This window comes from Erpetoichthys calabaricus, chromosome 16, assembly GCF_900747795.2.
Source record: "Erpetoichthys calabaricus chromosome 16, fErpCal1.3, whole genome shotgun sequence".
NCBI lineage: Eukaryota > Metazoa > Chordata > Cladistia > Polypteriformes > Polypteridae > Erpetoichthys > Erpetoichthys calabaricus.
This window is the reverse complement of record NC_041409.2, coordinates 52,222,093-52,240,667: the sequence shown is the minus strand read 5'-3', so window position 1 is coordinate 52,240,667 and position 18,575 is coordinate 52,222,093. Positions and strand designations below refer to the sequence as shown.

At 41.2% G+C, this 18,575-nt stretch overlaps 1 protein-coding gene across 1 annotated transcript in view; it reads right to left on the bottom strand.

Annotated features, from left to right (window-relative positions):
- rmdn3 (regulator of microtubule dynamics 3) overlaps positions 1 to 18,575 on the bottom strand; it is a 126,875-nt gene that overhangs the window by 96,027 nt on the left and 12,273 nt on the right. Inside the window, exons 4-5 of the mRNA XM_028821642.2 lie at positions 10,855 to 11,134; positions 8,139 to 8,238 (exon numbers count right to left, since the gene is read on the bottom strand). Of these exons, the coding sequence (XP_028677475.1) occupies positions 8,139 to 8,238; positions 10,855 to 11,134 (380 nt within the window). The remainder of the gene's footprint in view (positions 1 to 8,138; positions 8,239 to 10,854; positions 11,135 to 18,575) is intronic.

The following is an 18,575-nucleotide window of genomic DNA, read 5'->3' as shown; positions in this document are numbered from 1 at the left end:
CAATGAACAGCACAGTTCTGAGACAGGCATGCGGCCTGTTCTGAAGAAAGCTGACCAAAAATGAGGACTTAACTAGAGACATTTTAACTAACTAACAAGTCTGTGTGCCCCTTGAAACTGCAGGTTGTATGGTTGCCACTATTCAAATTTACTTTGCTTATTATTATTTTTTATGAATATTATCAATAATATATTATTTAAAGTGTAACTTAATGCCTGCTTGTCTTTTACTACATCTAATTGCCTGGGGTTATAGATGTAGAAGGGAAGGTGGGGAGAAGTTATATAGTACAGTACCTTATAAACAGTGGCAAGTCTGAGATTTGAGGCATTCTGACAAAGGCTACACATTAATAATATATTAGGGGAAAGTAGAGTAATGTATACTTCTGTTTTGTCTTGGCAGAGTAATACAAGGGTTATTTCAAATATTACAAAGGACTGCTATTTGCAGCATTTATCAGATAAATCCAGACTAGTAAAGTAAGGCTCTTTTTATCCTAACGAAACTAAAAGCCTTTCAGCCATACGTGGAGCCCAAAAAAGTTTTGCAACATCTTATTCCAGGAAGCAGTTTCATTTTGATTAAATTCTGATGCTACATTTTCACAAATGGCTGTAGAAGGTAGGAAACTGCAATCTATCAACATCCTGAAATATCCAGAAATTTCCAGGACGAAACTTCACATGAGCAACCTATGAAGTGGGAGCTCTGAGACGAACGATTCAGAGAAAACAATGCTACCTGAATTCGAGGACTTGAGACAGAATGAGTGACATGGCATTGACCTTTCACCTCATTCAATAATATGAAAAAATAATTTGGTCAAACAGAAGTGGCTTTTTTGGTTGAAAGCTATTTATTGGAAAAAACAGTTCAGCTTTCATTGCTTTCTTGATGCAGACTAAGTAGCAAATCATCATCATCAGCCTTGTGTTTCTCCCCAATAATCTGGCCAGAAATGCCACAAAATGCAACCAAGTTAGAAGGTGAACTCAAAAAATTTTAATAAGAACATGCCTGCATCAAAAAGTAATTATTAGAATACTACACTTGATGGAATATGGCACATAAGGTAGTGAGTAACCAAAGGCTGCAATTATTAAACATGTCCAAGTGCTAATCCACATCTGGCTACCATTTCCCACTTATCTGCAAACTACCCCAGCAGGTGTCTAAGGTCACAGCCTGATGAAGCCAACAGAAATCACCTGCAAAAAGCAGAGTTTCAATGCAGAGGCCACCCAACTGGACACACCCCACTCCAGAACAATAATGAAGAGAACCTGACACAAACAACAGACCTGATAATTAAGTCTGACTTACAGTCAGCACTGTGAACCAAGCTTTTGCTCCAGTTGTACAGTGACTGAACGGCCAACAACAGCTGCCCTGGTACCCTAATCTCCCAAAGAAACCTCCACAAAACATTCTGAGGGAGGCAGTCGTATGCCCTACCCAAGTCCATAAAACAAATGTTGACTGGTTGGTGATACTCCCATGAACCTGCCAGAATCCTTGTGAGGGGGGAAAAAGCTGGTCCAGGACTCCACACCCCGAGACGTAACCTGCATTGTTCTTCCAGAACCTGAGGCTTGAACAACAGTCGGATCTTCCTTTCCAGAACCCTGGCATAGACCTTCCAAGGGACATCTATTTATTTGAATTTATTATTACATAAGAAAAAGTATACAGAACAGCTCACTTCTAGGATTTGTTTGCCATGATTTTTTGCTACTCAATGGATGATTTATCAGAAGAATAAAAAAAAGCACAATTCTAGACACCCTGGATTAGAAGAATGGATATACTAAGAAAGAATAAATATTTCATTTTTGTTTTCAAAACTGCTGGATCACAATAAACAAAAGCTGGATCACAATAAACACATTACTTTGTATTGTAACATGCTAAGCGTATTCACTGAGAGTAACCTCACTTTTAGGGCACACCATTGGTGTTTGCCTAAATCCATTGCACAGAAGATGTGTTTGCTTCTTATGTGCCCCAAGACCACTGGTACTAAAGATACAGTTCTGAGATTAATGTTCTGCATTTATTTTATCTGCATCCGAACATCTGAAAACCTATGGGACAGCTGCTGCTGACCGCCAGCTGATGTGGATATTATTATGTGGCCGACGCCTTTAATCCAAAGCAATACATATACTTGTTTTCATAATTGGAACACAAGCAGGTCAAGAGGCTCACTCAGTGTACCCACAACCTCAGGGTTTTAATCCAAAACCTTAACCACTACACCATACTGCCTGCCCTATACACAAGTATACTCTCTCATACGTGCACATGGTTAGCAGCACTTTTGGGGTTGATGGGGTGGGGGATTAGGGGTGGGAATAGGGGGGGTTTTGTTGGGCCTAACGCCTCTTCTCCCATTCTTACAGAAGCAGTAAGACCTGATCCTCTTCTGGCTCCGGACCAAACCACTGATGACCTCACTTCTGCTTTTCCTCCAGATAACCCAACTCTTCCTTTCCCTCAGCAATAAAAATCTGCCACCTTTGCTCTGCAGTTAGTCCCTGATTGTGACTCTGTTTCAAAAGACAGCTCAGCAGAGTATCACGCAGTTTTCTTGAACCAGAGATTATCAATATATGGGGTGGATCTCCCAAACCTTTCTCTGTCTCTCTGTATACACACACACACACACATTATTATGTTCTCAGTACTATGTTCTTGTTGCCGAATGTATCTATAGATTATTTTAATTGTAGAGCTGTTGCTTCTCTCCCTTTTTTGTTCAAAGTTTATCAAAGTGTTTGACATTCTCTGCATTCAGCTCTTCTTGCTTCATTTACTCCGACATGGAGGACTAGATGTTTGGCTAATCTTGCTAGTATGTAAATTGTGGAATAAGCACCAAGGTGATTATTCAAATATTGCCCTTTTAAATCAAAGTTTATAAGGTTGTTTTGGTCGCTTAGATGTTGATTTGTTTTGATGTAGTTTTTTATCTAAATTATGATGATGTTTAAGCCTTACTGTTTGTATGGCATCTTCTCTTTTTGCTGGGTTGTTAAAACAATGCATGGACATCTTTAGTAATTCTGCTGGGTTTTACTTTTAGTTTATTATATTTCTGGTGGAGTATCGTTTTTCTCCAGGAATGTTGTGGTCTTACAGATTCTCCCTGGGAAACCCACTTTGCTCTGATTGATTGATTGGTTAAATAAATAAATAGCAGGTAAATAACCGATATGTCACTAGTAATTTATATTAAACTAGGGGGCTTTGCCCCCTGCTCGCTTCGTTCGCCAACCCCCATGCGGGCGCTACGCACTAGCCACTTTGCTACTCTGCCACTCGCATTTGGGGAAGCGGATGTACAATTTAAACAGATTGTTATTTTCATGGAAATTGTTACATATGCATAATAGACCTAACTATTTTAGATTACAGCAAGTAATTAACCATAGAAAAATTGAAAGCAAATTATGTTTCACGTTGCGTTAGAGGTATTCGTTGCATTACACATTTTTGTTCTGTTTGGCTTTGAAATTAACACTTGAAAAAAATCTGTTGGCAATAGTCTCGTCTCATCTCAAGATTTTCTTTATAAATAGAGAGATAACACAGTAAGGATTTGTTTATCTAGATTGAGACTAATTCACACACAAACCCATCCACAAGGGATACATAAATCAGTGTGTCCCAAGCCTGGATAAACGGGGAGGGTTACATCAGGAAGGGCATCCGATGCAAAATTTTGCCAGATCAACATGCGGACAACGATAAAAAAATTTCCATACCGGATCGGTTGAGTCCTGGGTTATCAACGGCCGCTACCAGTACTGTTAACCAACAAGGTGCTGGTGGAAATTGGGCTACTGTTGGCCGAAGAAGGAAAAGAAGAGGGGGGAGAAGTGTCCGGAGGCAGAAGGACAGGAAGAAGGTAAAGAGAGTGGAATTGAGGGTAGGACCTTTGAATGTTGGCAGTATGACTGGTATGCGAAGAGAGTTAGCCGATATGATGATGGACAGAAGGAAGGTTGATATATTGTGTGTGTAAGAGACTAAATGGAAGGGGAGTAAGGCCAGGTGGATCGGAGGTGGATTCAAATTGTTCTATAATGGTGTGTGATGGGAGGAGAAATGGGGTAGGGGTTATTCTGAAGGAACAGTATGTCAAGAGTGTTTTGGAGGTGAAAAGAGTGTCAGACAGAGTAATGATTATGAAGCTGGAAATTGGAGATGTGATGATGAATGTTGTTAGTGCATATGCCCCGCAAGTTGGGTGTTCGATGAATGAGAAAGAAGGTTTCTGGAGTGAGTTGGATGAGGTGATGGGTAGGTATGGTATCAAGGAGAGGAATGAAGAAGGTCAGAGGATAGTGGATTTTGCAAAAAGGATGGGCAGGCTGTGGTGAATACATATTGTAAGAAGAGGGAGGAACATAGGGTGACGTACAAGAGTGGAGGAAGATGCACACAGGTAGATTACATCCTATGCAGAAGAGTCAATTTGAAGGAGATTAAAGACTGCAAAGTGGTGGCAGGGGAAAGTGTAGTTAGACAGCATAGAATGGTGGTCTGTAGGATGACGTTGGAGATCAAGAAGAAGAGGAGGAGAGGGAAGGCAGAGCCAAGGATCAAATAGTGGAAGTTGAAAAAGGAAAAGGAAGACTGCAAGGTTGAGTTTAGGGAGGAGGTAAGATAGGCACTGGGTGGCAGTGAAGAGTTGCCAGACAGCAGGGCAACCGCAGCAGATGCAGTAAGGGTGACAGCAAGAAGGCTGCTTGCCGTGACATTTGGACAGAGGAAGTAGGAAACGGAAACCTGGTAGTGGAATGTGGAAATACAGGAGAGTATACAGAGAAAGAGGATGGCGAAGAAGTAGCAGGATAGCCAGAGAGATGCAGAAAGTAGACAAGAGTACAAGGAGATAAGGCGCAAGGTGAAGAGAGAGGTGGCGAAGGCTAAAGAAAAGGCGTATGATGAGTTGTACGAGAGGTTGGACACTAAGGAGGGAGAAAAGGACTTGTACTGATTGGCTAGACAGAGGGACTGAGCTGGGAAAGATGTGCAGCAGGTTAGGGTGATAAAGGATATAGATGGAAACGTACTCAAAAGCGAGGAGGGTGTGTTGAGCAGATGGAAAGAGTACTTTGAGAGGCTGATGAAGGAAGAGAATAAGAGAGAGAAGGTTGGATGAGGTAGAGATAGTGAATCAGGAAGTGCAATGGATTAGCAAGGAAGAACTAAGGACAGCTATGAAGAGGATGAAGAATGGGAAGGCTGTTGGTCCAGATTACATACCTGTGGAAGCATGGAGGTGTTTAGGAGAGATGGCAGTGGAGATTTTAACCAGATTGTTTAATGGAATCTTGGAAAGTGAAAGGATGCCTAAGGAGTGGAGAAGAAGTGTACTGGTGCCGATATTTAAGAATACGGGGGATGTGCAGGACTGTAGTAACTACAGGGGGATAAAATTGATGAGCCACAGCATGAAGTTATAGGAAATAGTAGTGGAAGCTAGGTTAAGAAGGGAGGTGATGATTAGTGAGCAGCAGTATGGTTTCATGCCAGGAAAGGGCATCACAGATGCAATGTTTGCTCAGAGGGTGTTGATGGAGAAGTATAGAGAAGGCCAGAAGGAGTTGTATTGCGTCTTTGTGGACCTGGAGAAAGCATATGACAGGGTGCCTCGAGAGGAGTTGTGGTATTGTATGAGGAAGTTGGGAGGGGCAGAGAAGTACGCAAGAGTTGTACAGGATATGTACGAGGGAAGTGTGACAGTGGTGAGGTCTGTGGTAGGAGTGACGGATGCATTCAAGGTGGAGACGGGATTACATCAGGGATCGGCTCTGAGCCCTTTCTTATTTGCAATGGTGATGGACAGGTTGACAGACGAGATTAAACAGAAGTCCCCATGGACTATGATGTTTACTGATGACATTGTGATCTGTAGCGATAGTAGGGAGTAGGTCGAGAAGACCCTGGAGAGTTGGAGGTTTGCTCTGGAAAGGAGAGGAATGAAGGTCAGTAGGAACAAGACAGAATACACGTGTATAAATGAGAGGGAGGTAAGTAGAATGGTGAGGATGTAAGGAGTAGAGTTGGTGAAGGTGAATGAGTTTAAATTCTTGGGATCAACAATTTAGAGTAACAGGGATTGTGGAGTGGGCGGCACGGTGGCGCAGTGGGTAGCGCTGCTGCCTCGCAGTTGGGAGATCTGGGGACCTGGGTTCGCTTCCCGGGTCCTCCCTGCGTGGAGTTTGCATGTTCTCCCCGTGTCTGCGTGGGTTTCCTCCCACAGTCCAAAGACATGCAGGTTAGGTGGACTGGAGATTCTAAATTGGCCCTAGTGTGGGGGTGTGTTTGTGTGTGTCCTGCAGTGGGTTGGCACCCTGCCCGGGATTGGTTCCTGCCTTGTGCCCTGTGTTGGCTGGGATTGGCTCCAGCAGACCCCCGTGACCCTGTAGTTGGGAATATAGCGGGTTGGAAAATGGATGGATGGATGGATGGGATTGTGGAAGAGAGGTGAAAAAGACAGTGTAGACAGGATGGAATGGGTGGAGAAGAGTGTCAGGAGTGTTTTGTGACAGACGGGTATCAGCAAGAGTGAAAGGGAAGGTCTACAGGACAGTAGGGAGACCAGCTATGTTATATGGGTTGGAGACGGTGGCACTAACCAGAAAGCAGGAGACAGAGCTGGAGGTAGCAGAGTTAAAGATGTTAAGATTTGCATTGGGTGTGACGAGGACGGACAGGATTAGAAGGAGTACATTAGAGAGTCAGCTCAAGTTGGACGGTTGACAGACAAAGTCAGAGAGGCGAGATTGCACTGGTTTGGTTATGTGCAGAGGAGAGATGCTGAGTATATTGGGAAAAGGATGTTAGGGATAGAGCTGCTAGGGAAGAGGAAAAGAGGAAGGCCTAAGAGAATGTTTATGGATGTTGACATGCAGGTGGTGGGTGTAACAGAGGAAGATGCAGAAGACAGGGCGATATGGAAGAAGATGATCTGTTGTGGCAACCCCCAACAGGAGCAGCTGAAAGAAGAAGACGACGACGAACACACAAACAGACAGTCATAAGGTTAAAATAACTGATTTACTGTACCACAACACAAATCCGTTGCTACATAAAGTACACTAAAGGTGGTGGCATTCCATGTAGGCCTCCTGAACCCCGTTTCAAACTCAGAACTCCATACATCTCTGTATAGTGCCCTCCATGTTTATCCAATGCAGAACACTATGAAAGAATAACACTTTTATAACACAGCATCAGCAGACTTGCACCCTAGTGAAAACAAGCCTGAAATGAAATCTATCAAGGTATTTCTATTAATATATTGTGATAAACGGCTGGCAGCTGAATCTGGCTGGGATGTCCCTGAACTGAAAGAATGGAGGAAGGCAGAATTTTCAGGACACTGCCTCCCCCAGAATGCTAGGTGGCAGCTCCCCTGGACGGTAGCTGTACCCCGGATTCCCTCAGGGCATCCTGGGACATGGAGTCCGTTTCCTCAGCCCTGTTGGGTGCCGTAGGTGCCGCCAGGGGGAGCTCATAAAGGACTTGGGGACTCCTACTTTCCCTACAACCCGGAAGTACTTTGGAGTCAGGAAGACAGAAGCCCACAGTACTTCTGGGCTGCTTAAGAACTGAGGAGTTGTCATCTGACCCAGAAGAGGAGGAGGAGCACTTCCGGGTCAATAAATATAAAGGACTGGTCGAGACCCAGCAGAGAGAGAGCCGGAGTTGGGAGGGAGTGTGACAGAGTTGCTGGGAGGAGAATTGTAGTATTGTGATTATTGGTATTTACTGATTATTGTGAATTGTGGTGATTGTAGTGCTTTGGGGCACTATATTTAAGAAAAGAATTAAAATTCTGCTTGGTGCTTTTAAATGTGTGTCCTGAACATCTGTCTGTTGGGTTTCACGGGACAAGAGCGACCTCTAGAGTCCACAATATTAATATGTAAATCAAAAACAGATTCACAGAATGAACTCATGACCAAAGAAACAGTGAGAAGGCTACAGTGGGACAAAGGCAAAGCAAAAGGCTGAAAATGACCAGACGTAAGAGACACCTTGACCAACTAAACCCCTCACAGTTGTTGTTCATTAATGGTTATAAGTAAGGTATTGTCTATGTATCTTAGCACCTTACCACGTTCTATGTAAGATCTCATTTCCTCTTCATCCTCACTGATTTCATACATGTCTTTGTAAGCACGAGCTAATCGCCACAGAAATTCTGGATCTTCATACTGTGCAAAACAGACAGACAGCTGTCAGTGAAATGCAAACAGAGATATTCTGAACCCATTTAACAAAGCATGGATAGTTGTGATTTTCTGTTTGATTTATACTCATTAGTCATTAATCTACTTTGAATATGCAGTATGCTACACAGAAAATTTTAAGAAGAATTCAAACACTTTGCATTAGCTTAACAAATATTTAACATGAATTTGCTGATGTCCATAATGAACTTCAAAACTAAACCTGTGCAGTAGTTTCATTTTCAAGTACAGCCGTAGCCTAATGTTTTCAGAAGGACACAAGTGTTGGTTTTCACAAAGTTTGCTGCTTCAGTGTTTTTAGATCTTTTTGTCAGATGTTTCTATGGTATACTGAAGTAGAATTAAAAGCATTTCAAAGTTTCCAAGGCTTTTATTGATAATTACATTACGTTTATGCAAAGAGTCAATATTTGAGTGTTGGCCCTTCTTTGTTTTTCAACACCACTGCAATTCACCCTGGCATTCCATCAATCAACTTCTGGGCCAAATCCCGACTGATGGCAGCCCATTCTTGCAGAATCAATGTTTAGAGTTTGTCAGAACTGGTTGGTTTTTGTTTGTTCACCCACTTCTTAAGGATCGACTACAAGTTCTCAATGGGAGTTTCCTGGCCATGGACCCCAAATTTCGAGGTTTTGTTTCCCGAGCCACTTAGTTCTCACTTTTGCCTTCTGGCCCGGTGCTCCATCATGCTAGATTGTTCATTGTTGGTCACCAAACTGTTCTTGGATGGTTGGGAGAAGTTGCTCTCGGAGGATGTTTTGGTCCCATTCTTTATTCATTACAGCCTTTGAAACTTATGAAATGCTTGTAATTCTACTTCAGTATACCATAGAAACATCTGACAAAAAGATCTAAAAACACAGAAGCAGCAAACTTTGTGAAAATTAATATTTGTGTCATTCTCAAAACTTTTGGCTATGACTGTATATGTCCCATCGTGCTTCCATTTACTGAGTTTTTTTTTTTTTATATATATAATATATATTTCTTTTTTAAAATTAAGTGTTCTACCTTGAAATCTTCACCTGTAACTATATTTACATATATATTCAATACAGAGATTAAAATAAGCATAACGCACCAAAAAAATAACCAACATGCTCATTCCATTTTTGCTATAATTTTCAGTTCTTCCACAATCCGTTACCATTGGTGAAGTTAACTTTTTTACACTTGCTTACACTTTGCAGTGATGATGTCAACATAATTACATGAAGGGTCATCATTGTTGCTGGGTTTGTAAGGTCACAGAACGGGTTTCAAAGAAAACCCTAAATCCCCAATTAAAATATCTTTTGGCTCTGGCATGGAAAGGTTTAGGGAGTCAGAGTTTTAGTTTGCCACTTTAATCACTAGTCTGATTCCTAGTATTGATCTTACCTTAATTAAGCTCATGCAGCACTAGTAAAATATAATCTTCCACTGAAAAAACCTGGAATGATCTGATTTAGCTATTTTTTTCCACGGATAGATCTGGAAGGTCACTATAGCAGTGAGACAATGGAGATGACTACATCATATACAGATGCAGTGTTTCAGGATCAAAGTGTCTCATCCCTTCATCTTTTTTTTTTTGTAAAATTAGAAGAATGGTGTCTTAAGACTACACAAAGGCATAAATGTGAGGAATGTCCTATGATTTTAAGAAGGCTCCTGTGAGTGTTGATGGTGCAGTTTTTCATACAGTACCACTACCACCTTCTAAATTTATACTGCCAAAATAGTTATGTGGTATTAAGCAATTTGCAATTCTATCTCTTACAGCTGTCCTGTTATAGGATAGAGGGGGCCCGACACCTATTCCAGCTGCTTTAGATGCAAAATAGGGTGCCAGTCCTCTGCATGAAACTCGGCATACAACAAATCAACTCTACTTTGTAACGTTGGAAGAAAACTGGACAGCTCAGAGATAAACCTACAGACAAGAGAGACCTGAACGACAGCAGTGCCAACAACTGTGTCACTATGCTACCCTACAGACAAAACCATTGTATAAAAATAATACTAAGTGAATGCTCATGAAATATACCAAAACTAAAAAATTTGCTTCATTAATTCATCCAACTCCATCATGATAGATAGAGAGATATTTTAACATTTTGGTTTCACTGTTCAATAGGAGAAGTAAACATTTATGTTGCAACTTCATGTTCATATGTTTCATGTTTTGTATCATTTTCTGCAGTGCTCCATTACCTATCAGTTCTTGTCCTGACCAACACACTTTGGTTTTATTATGACATTCATTTAAGATGACGTGTATTCTATATATGTCAATTAATAGTATCTCACTGGTTAAGTAGCAGCCTTTCTGCTTTAATGCTTTGGACAAAACAGATTTTTATTTATTTATTTATTTTTAAACGTACACATTTTTCTGAATAAAGACCACTGTGTAAGGTGAAGTTACACAAATAAAACTAAATAAAAATGTTGATATGAAACATTTACAATAGAATGCGGTCTATTCACAGACAAAAAAAAAATTCAAACATTTTTTCATTTAAATTGCTGGAACACATTATTACAAAATAACAGTTGCCATAGTTTCTAACTTCCTTAGAGATAAAAACCTACCACAAAATCATTGCCCAGGAGCAGCTGAAAGCCTTCCATTTTGTCCTTGCTGGATCCTGAGTGCAGCTCATCACTCTGACTCAGTAGGCTACGTAACACTTCCAGGTTGAGGTCTAGATTTGCATCTGCTAAAGGGTCTTCATCTTCCTCGGCACCTTGTTGTATTGTTCTTATGGTGGCGCAACTTGTTTCATCTTCATCAGTCTCTCTGTCGGTCTCTCTGTCTCCTTGGTAATCAGACTCCCCGTTGTAGTCAGATTCTGCATTGGCAGTAGTATAGCTACAACAAAATGGGGAAAGAAAAAAAATCTGCCATTGTATTTACTTGTGACATTACAGAGCATATTAAAAGTATTCACCACCTTGAATGTTTTCACATCTTTGACACCTAGCAACCTAGCGATGTCGATGTAAAAACAAATATCTGTGAAGTGGTCTAAACTAATTACAAATATAAAACACAAAAGACTGAGTCACATAAGTGTTCACCCCCTTTAGTATAATTATAATAAATTTTATTTATATAGTGCCTTTCCCATACTCAAGGCACTTCACAGAGTCTTAGAAAAAAAACAGCAGGGTATACATAACATTGGATGCAAATGTTTTCCTGAATAGAACAATGAAACAGATATCAAAGCATTAAATAGAATAAAGGACAATAAACCAGAGTAAAATACTAAATTCAATACTAAAGGGAAAAAAAAAAAAAAAAAAACAACAAACACACAACCTAATTTGTGATATAACAGATACACAAATTATCCTGAGCAGCTGGACAGAGAGGTAAACTGAAAGAAAGGGCAGAATGTTAAGTTAAACGCCTTCCTGAATAGATGAGTTTTAAGTTGTTTTTTAAAAGAATGAATGGAGTCAGGTGATCTAATTAATTTCAGGATGTCATTCCAAAGTCTGGGTGCTATGGAGCTGAAGGCCCGGTCACCCATAGAGTGCAGGTTAGTGTGAGGCACAACAAGATTACCAGAATCTGAGGACCTTAGTAGGCGAACAGCAGCATAGTGATTTAGAAGGTCACTGATGTAGTCCGATGCAAGGCCATTTAAAGCTTTGTAGGTTATTAAGAGAATTTTCTATTTCAATCCTGTAAGACACAGGGAGCCAGTGAAGGCGAAGCAGGATGGGGGCGAGTTTTGAATCAACTGGAGCTGTGATATAAGATTAGAAGGGGCACCTGCCAGCAGTGAGTTACAATAATTGATGCGGGATGTGATAAAAGCATGGACAAGTTTCTCAGCATTAGAAGGAGAGGAATGAGCGAACACGGGATATGTTACAGAGGTGAAAGTAAGAAAGATTCTTAATGTGGTTTATGTGGGCGGAATAAGAAAGGGAGGAATCAAAAATGACACCAAGGTTCCTTGCATCAGAAGAAGGTCTGATGAGATCACCGTCAAGAGTGACTGAAAAGGAGCTCATTTTCTCAAGTAGCGCTTTAGTGCCAATTTGCAGGAGTTCCGTTTTGTTGCAGTTTAATTTAAAAGAGTTCTGCTCCATCCAGGTTTAAAATTTCACTGAGGTAAGTTGTGAGCTGAGAAAACTCTGATGACGTTGCACATTTGACATTGAAATAGTGTGTCATCTGCATAAAAATATAACCCAGTCCAAAGCTACGAATAATATGGCCAAGGGGAAGCATATAAATACAGAAGAGAAGGAGGCCAAGGACAGAGCCCTGAGGAACTCCTTGTGTGACTGGCGCTGAGCTGGATCTGCTATTGCCAAGACTAACAAACTCTTGCCTATCAGTCAGATAGGACTTGAACCACTGGAGGGCAGTGCCAGAGATACCCAGCATGTTCTCCATTCTAGACAGTAGAACGTCATGTCTGACCATCTCAAATGCTGCACTGAGATCTAATAGAATTAATATGTTGGTTTGTCCAGAGTCTGCTGCCATAAGCAAATCATTGGTTACCCAAAAAAGAGCAGTTTCACAGCTGTGCTGCACCCTGAAACCAGACTGAAAGGGTTCCATCAAATTATTAGAGGTTAAGTAACTGGTGAGCTGGGAGGCTACAACATGCTCAAGAACTTTTGACAGAAAAGGTAAGTGGGAAGTAGGCCGAAAATTCATAAGATCATCACCATCAAGACCAGACTTTAACATGGGGGTTACAGAAGCGATTTTAAAAATGACTGGAACAAACCCAGTGTCAAGGGATGTATTGATTATTGTCGTAACAGTCGGGATTATGGCATGAAGGCAGGATTTAAGAAGTGTGGTGGGGATGGGGTCCAGTACACAAGTAATTGGCCTCATCTTACAAAGCAGGTCATTAACAAATGTCAATGTGACTGGTGAAAATTTAGAAAAGGAGCTGGATGGAGTGGGAAGACAGGGGAGGATATAAATGGATGATGGATTTATTTTAGTTGAATTATTTAGATCTTTAAATTTTATTGCGGAAAAAGTGGAAGAATTTTTCCCCACACACTTCAGTACAGGAGGTAACTGGACCAGATGCAGGTTGAAGTCATTTATTAACTACAGAGAAAAAACCCCTTGGGTTATCATTGCCACTTTCTATTATTCTGCCAAAATGGGTGTTCTTGGCTGCAGTTAGTGCATCCCTGTAAGTCCTTTGATAGTCAGAGAAAGCCTGGATGTGAACAGCAAGGCCAATCTTACGTGACATTCTCTCAAGGTGTCGGCCAGTTGCTTTCATAGATCGTAGCTCTGAATTGTACCATGGAGCTGAATGTTTAAAGTAAACCTCCTTATGTTTTAAAGGTGCCGTTTTATTGAGTGCTGAATGAAGGGCTGAGTTATAGTGGTCAACAAGACTATCTAGTGTTGATGGAATTAGGTGAAGACAGAAAAAGATCAGAAATGGATCCAGCAAGAACAGAGGGACAGATATTTTTAAGGTTTCGGAAAGAAATTTGACGTTTACAGGTAAGAGGAGAGAGTGGTAATGAGACAGTAAAAAGCACTGCTTTATGGTCAGAGAGTCCCAAATCACTGCTAAAGTGTTGCCAACAGATAATCCAGATGTGCAAATCAGGTCCAGTATATGACCACCAGAATGAGTGGGAAAATCAACATGCTGCACCAAGTCAAAACAGTCCAGTAAGAATAGGAATTCATTTCTCAGTTTCCATGTAGTAATGTCAATATGGATGTTGAAATCACCAAGAAGAATGATTCTCTGGGAAAGTGAACTTAAGTGGGTTAATAATTTAGTCAGATCAGATAAAGACGCATTGTATTTTGGGGGACGATAGACAACAATAAGTGAGACAGGACCAGATTTTGTTATTAGCTTAAGAGCCAGACACTTGAAAGACAATGGACCATCAATGGATATTCTTTTGATGTCTAACTTCGATCTAGCAATTACTGCGAATCCTCCACCTTGTCTTGAGCTGCGAGGCTCTGTGAAGTCAATGTATCTGGGAGGAGTCAACTCCATGACAGATGTAAAATAATTTGGTTTTTGGTAAGTTTCTGTTAAGCATAGCAAGTCAAGGTTTGAGTCTAATGAATTCGGATAGCACTAGTGCTTTGCCATTAAAAGATCTTGAGTTAAACAGTGCAATATTAGCTGATGTGGGTTGGTTGTGCACAGATGCATGACCAGAGTTTATTTTAACATATTGCAGATTTGGCACACTGACACTCCTATTTCCAAAGCCATGAGTAGGACGGCATATTCCTGAGCAAATGCTGCCAGTGAACTTTTCATTCGCAGCCTGGCTATGGCGGCGACCTGACCCGTGATGTAAATATTTAGGGTGCTGCACAATTCCATTATATTTTAGGACTTTCCAGTCTGACCATTTGCTCTGGACAATCTGTTTAATATGAAGGAGTTTGTCACAAGAGTATTTTAGCATAGTAGAGAGCAATACTTATCTGATAGTAGCAGAGAAGCAGCACAGCACAGCGGAGAAGGTGAGATGGGAGGATGGGAGAATGGGGTGGCGCAGATGAGCAGCAAGCAACAGAAAAAGCATAGGAGGAGATATTACAAAATGCACATGAAGATACCAAAATTCTGAGGTTCCAACATACAGTCGCATACATACAACGCTGGGTATTACAGGCGGGATCGGCCAGAGCTACATCCAGCAGGGTGTAAACCTCAGATCATTTCTTAGTCATTAAGCATGTATAGAAGGAATCGAGAGCAATCCAGTGTATAAAATATAAATCAAGAAGACAGACCATTCCCGTCTCATAGATCGTCACAATGCAAAAAAAATGTCCATAGGGCTCGTTCAGTGTGCCACAAAGATTCAGTTGTCCCCTAGGCTGCAAACCCAGTCAAGGCAAAGTCCATAAAAGTAAATCCAAATCAACACCGTTCGAGTCAACTGCATCCATGAACTATATATACAATAAAAAGAAAACGTACAACTGCAAAATGTTTAAGTTTAACGAATTTTAACAAAAAGTGTTGATAACCGGGAAGAGCGGCAGCAACATGCGTGCTCCAGCGTCCCTTCCACAGTTGCATTCACTCACGGGGCAGCCAATTGGCTTCACAAGTCAAATAATTAGTTCAATGGTAATCACCCGATTGTAGTATCGACTGATTGTAGTATAAATGTGGAAAGTCTAGCTTGTGGTGTATCAATATCAAGGCCTAACCTACACAATGAAGGCAAAAGAATACTCCAGGAAACTCCATGAAAACACAAGGCAGGGGAGGGAGACATGGACCAAGTCACTGAACATTCCTTGGAGTCCCGTGAAATCATCCATTAAGAAATATAAAGAGGGAGGGACAGCTGTAAATCTACCTAGAACAGACCATCCACAAAAACACGGAAGATGATGAGTGAAGAAGGCAACCAGGACACTTCTGAGAACTCTGAAATAGAGACCAACTACAGTGAATGAGACTGAAGACAACAACTGCGCCCAGGTACTTCACCCGTCACAGCCTTATGGGAGACTGGCATATGGTATCTCTCCTAGAGTTCATAAAAAGCCTTTGAGAAGGTTTGATGGTCTGATGAAACCAAAATGGAGCTTTTTTGGTCATTCGACTAAATGGCACGTTACACTGAATATAATCAAACGCACCATTCTCACCATGAAGCATGAAGCATGGTGGTGGCATCATCAGGCTATGGGGATGCTCTCTGCAGAAGGCCCTGCAAGCCTGGTGAGGGCAGAGAAGAAATGAATGCAAGAAAATCACTAAAATCTAGAAGGACACCCATAACTTGAGAGAAAATTTAATTTTCCAGCATCACAGCCATAAAGAGAAAGCAACAGAGTAACGGCTTTAAAACAATAATAATAATAATAATAATTCACTACTCAAAGCACTTTTCATAGTTAGTGTGGAGCCACTTCAGCCACCACTAATGGGTAACATCCAGCTGGATGATGCAAAGGCAGACATTTTTGAGCCAGTACCCTCACCACTCATAAGGGTGAAGTGGTCAGAGGAAGACAGCCAATTAGAGACAGGGGATGATTAGGGACCAGAATGACTTGGCCATAGAGAGTCAGGACCTCGGTTTTATGTGTCTCATCTGAAGGATGGCACCATATTTAGAGTACAGTGTCCCATCACTTCAATAGGGCATTGAAGATCTTAAGGATACTAATGACACCACTCTTCCCTAGATATGGCAGTGGCGTGATAAGATATGATGATGAATAGGGCATTGAGATCTACATTCAAAACGCACAGTAAGTGCCCCTGCTGGCCTCACCAACACCTCTTCCAGCAGCAGCCCAAGTATATCCTGGGTGGTCTCCGATACAAGTACTGGCCAGGAATGAGGAGGCTTAGCTATAGGTAAATGACCTCTTCTGAAGTGCTGGTAGTATGGCTGCTGGCTAACAACAATGTTAATAATCTGGAATGGCCGAGTCAGAGTCCAAAGCTCAATTTAATTTAGCATTTGTGGCTGAATTTATAAACAGTATGTTGACTCACGACCCCCATGCAACCTGACAATGTCTGAGCAGTTTAGCAAAGGAAAGGGGAAAAGGTGCAGTGTTCAGATGTGCAAAGCTGAGAGACAGACCTGCGCACACATTCACAAGGCCATCATGACTGCCAAAAATGCTGTCAACTAATTTGTATTTTATATTTATAGATCACTTTGCAGAGATCTGTTTTTACTTTGAGATTAAAGTATCTTAGTCTGTTGATCAGTGTCAAAAGAGACGAATTACATCCACTGGGATTCAATGCTATATAATAATAAAATGGGAAATCTTTCTATGGGGGCAAGTACTTTTCACAGACACTGTACCCCTATTTTGCGATCCTTTCTACGATTATAAAACTTTCATGAAGTTTTAGAACTAATCTACTTTATTATTTGTAATGTTTTCTATTACTGTTTGTAGTATTAAGTCATACAAAGATCCCTATGTATCATCTTAACTAAAATCCAACCCACAAGAAACACAAACTGAACACTTTTTAAATCTTCAGTACTGTATAGCAACTCCTAAACATTATATCATTAATAAAACCCTTACTCATCTGCCTAGCACAGACCTCTTTCATATAATAGCTAGCTGCAGTCCCCTGCAGCCCTACCCGCGTAGTAGTGAAACAGGACAAACTTTAAAAATCAATAAGCAAAGAGGTGTCGCTAGCTAAGCGGAGGCAAGGTATACTGAAAAACAAAGAGGTACTGCGACTCAAACAGAGGCTGGCGCGTGACTGAGGGGGGCCCTACCCCATCTGCCCGCAGACTCTCTCTCGGATTAGCATGAATATATAAATCGCTCCTGCAAGCGAATGATGATACTTAGTGCGATGATGTTGGCTTTTATATATTGTCATGCTGGGGTTACACAATTGCACAGATTCATTCAGGGTTTTCAAGAAACAAACTTTATTCATAAAAAGCATAAAGCAGAGGCTGTTTGGGGTATTAGCGAGACAAGGCAATAAGCAAAAAAAGGACAGATGCTGTACAGGTTTTTAAATATACAAAGCGCTGCGCAAGAAGCCTATCACATGACACAGCAGCAGCAGCCCAGCATCTAACGGAGCAAAGAGGAGGTAAACTGTATTTGTTCCCATTGTATCAGCGTTTAAGAGGGTGTTTCAGAGGAGCGACTGCGTCTTCTAGGGGTGCATTCAGCTGCCCTCTTCACACCCCCTCCATCAGCTTTATTCACATTTTTGTGAATTAAGCGACTTTCCAAACCAGGTTCAGACAGGTACGACAGGACATCTGCATTAATGTGCTCAGAGCCGGGTCGATGACTGACAGTAAAACTATAAGGTTGCAAGCTCAAGAACCATCTCATGTGACGAGAGTTCATGTCTTTCTGTTGGTATAGCTATGGAAGAGGAGCGTGATCAGTTACCAATGTAAAATTTCGACCCCATAAATAATAATGGAGCGCATCCACAGCCCTTTTAAATCACCAAACATTTCTTCTCGATAGTCGAATAATTCCGTTCCCTAGGAAGCAATTTTCTACTCAAAAATATGAGGGTGCACTACACCATCAAAAACCTCAGACAAAACAGCGCCTAAACCAAACACACTAGCATCCGTCTGTAGAACAAAATCCTTCGAGAAGTCGAGATTCCGCAAAACCAGATAAAAAGATAAAACAGTTTTCAAATCACAAAAGGAATGTTCACAATCATCTGTCCATAAAAGAGGGCGTTTCTTTCTGCCTCTTGTAAGATCGGAAAGAGGAGCAGCTCTATTTGCAAAATCAGAGATGAATCTTCTATAATAACCGGCAAGCCCCAGAAAAG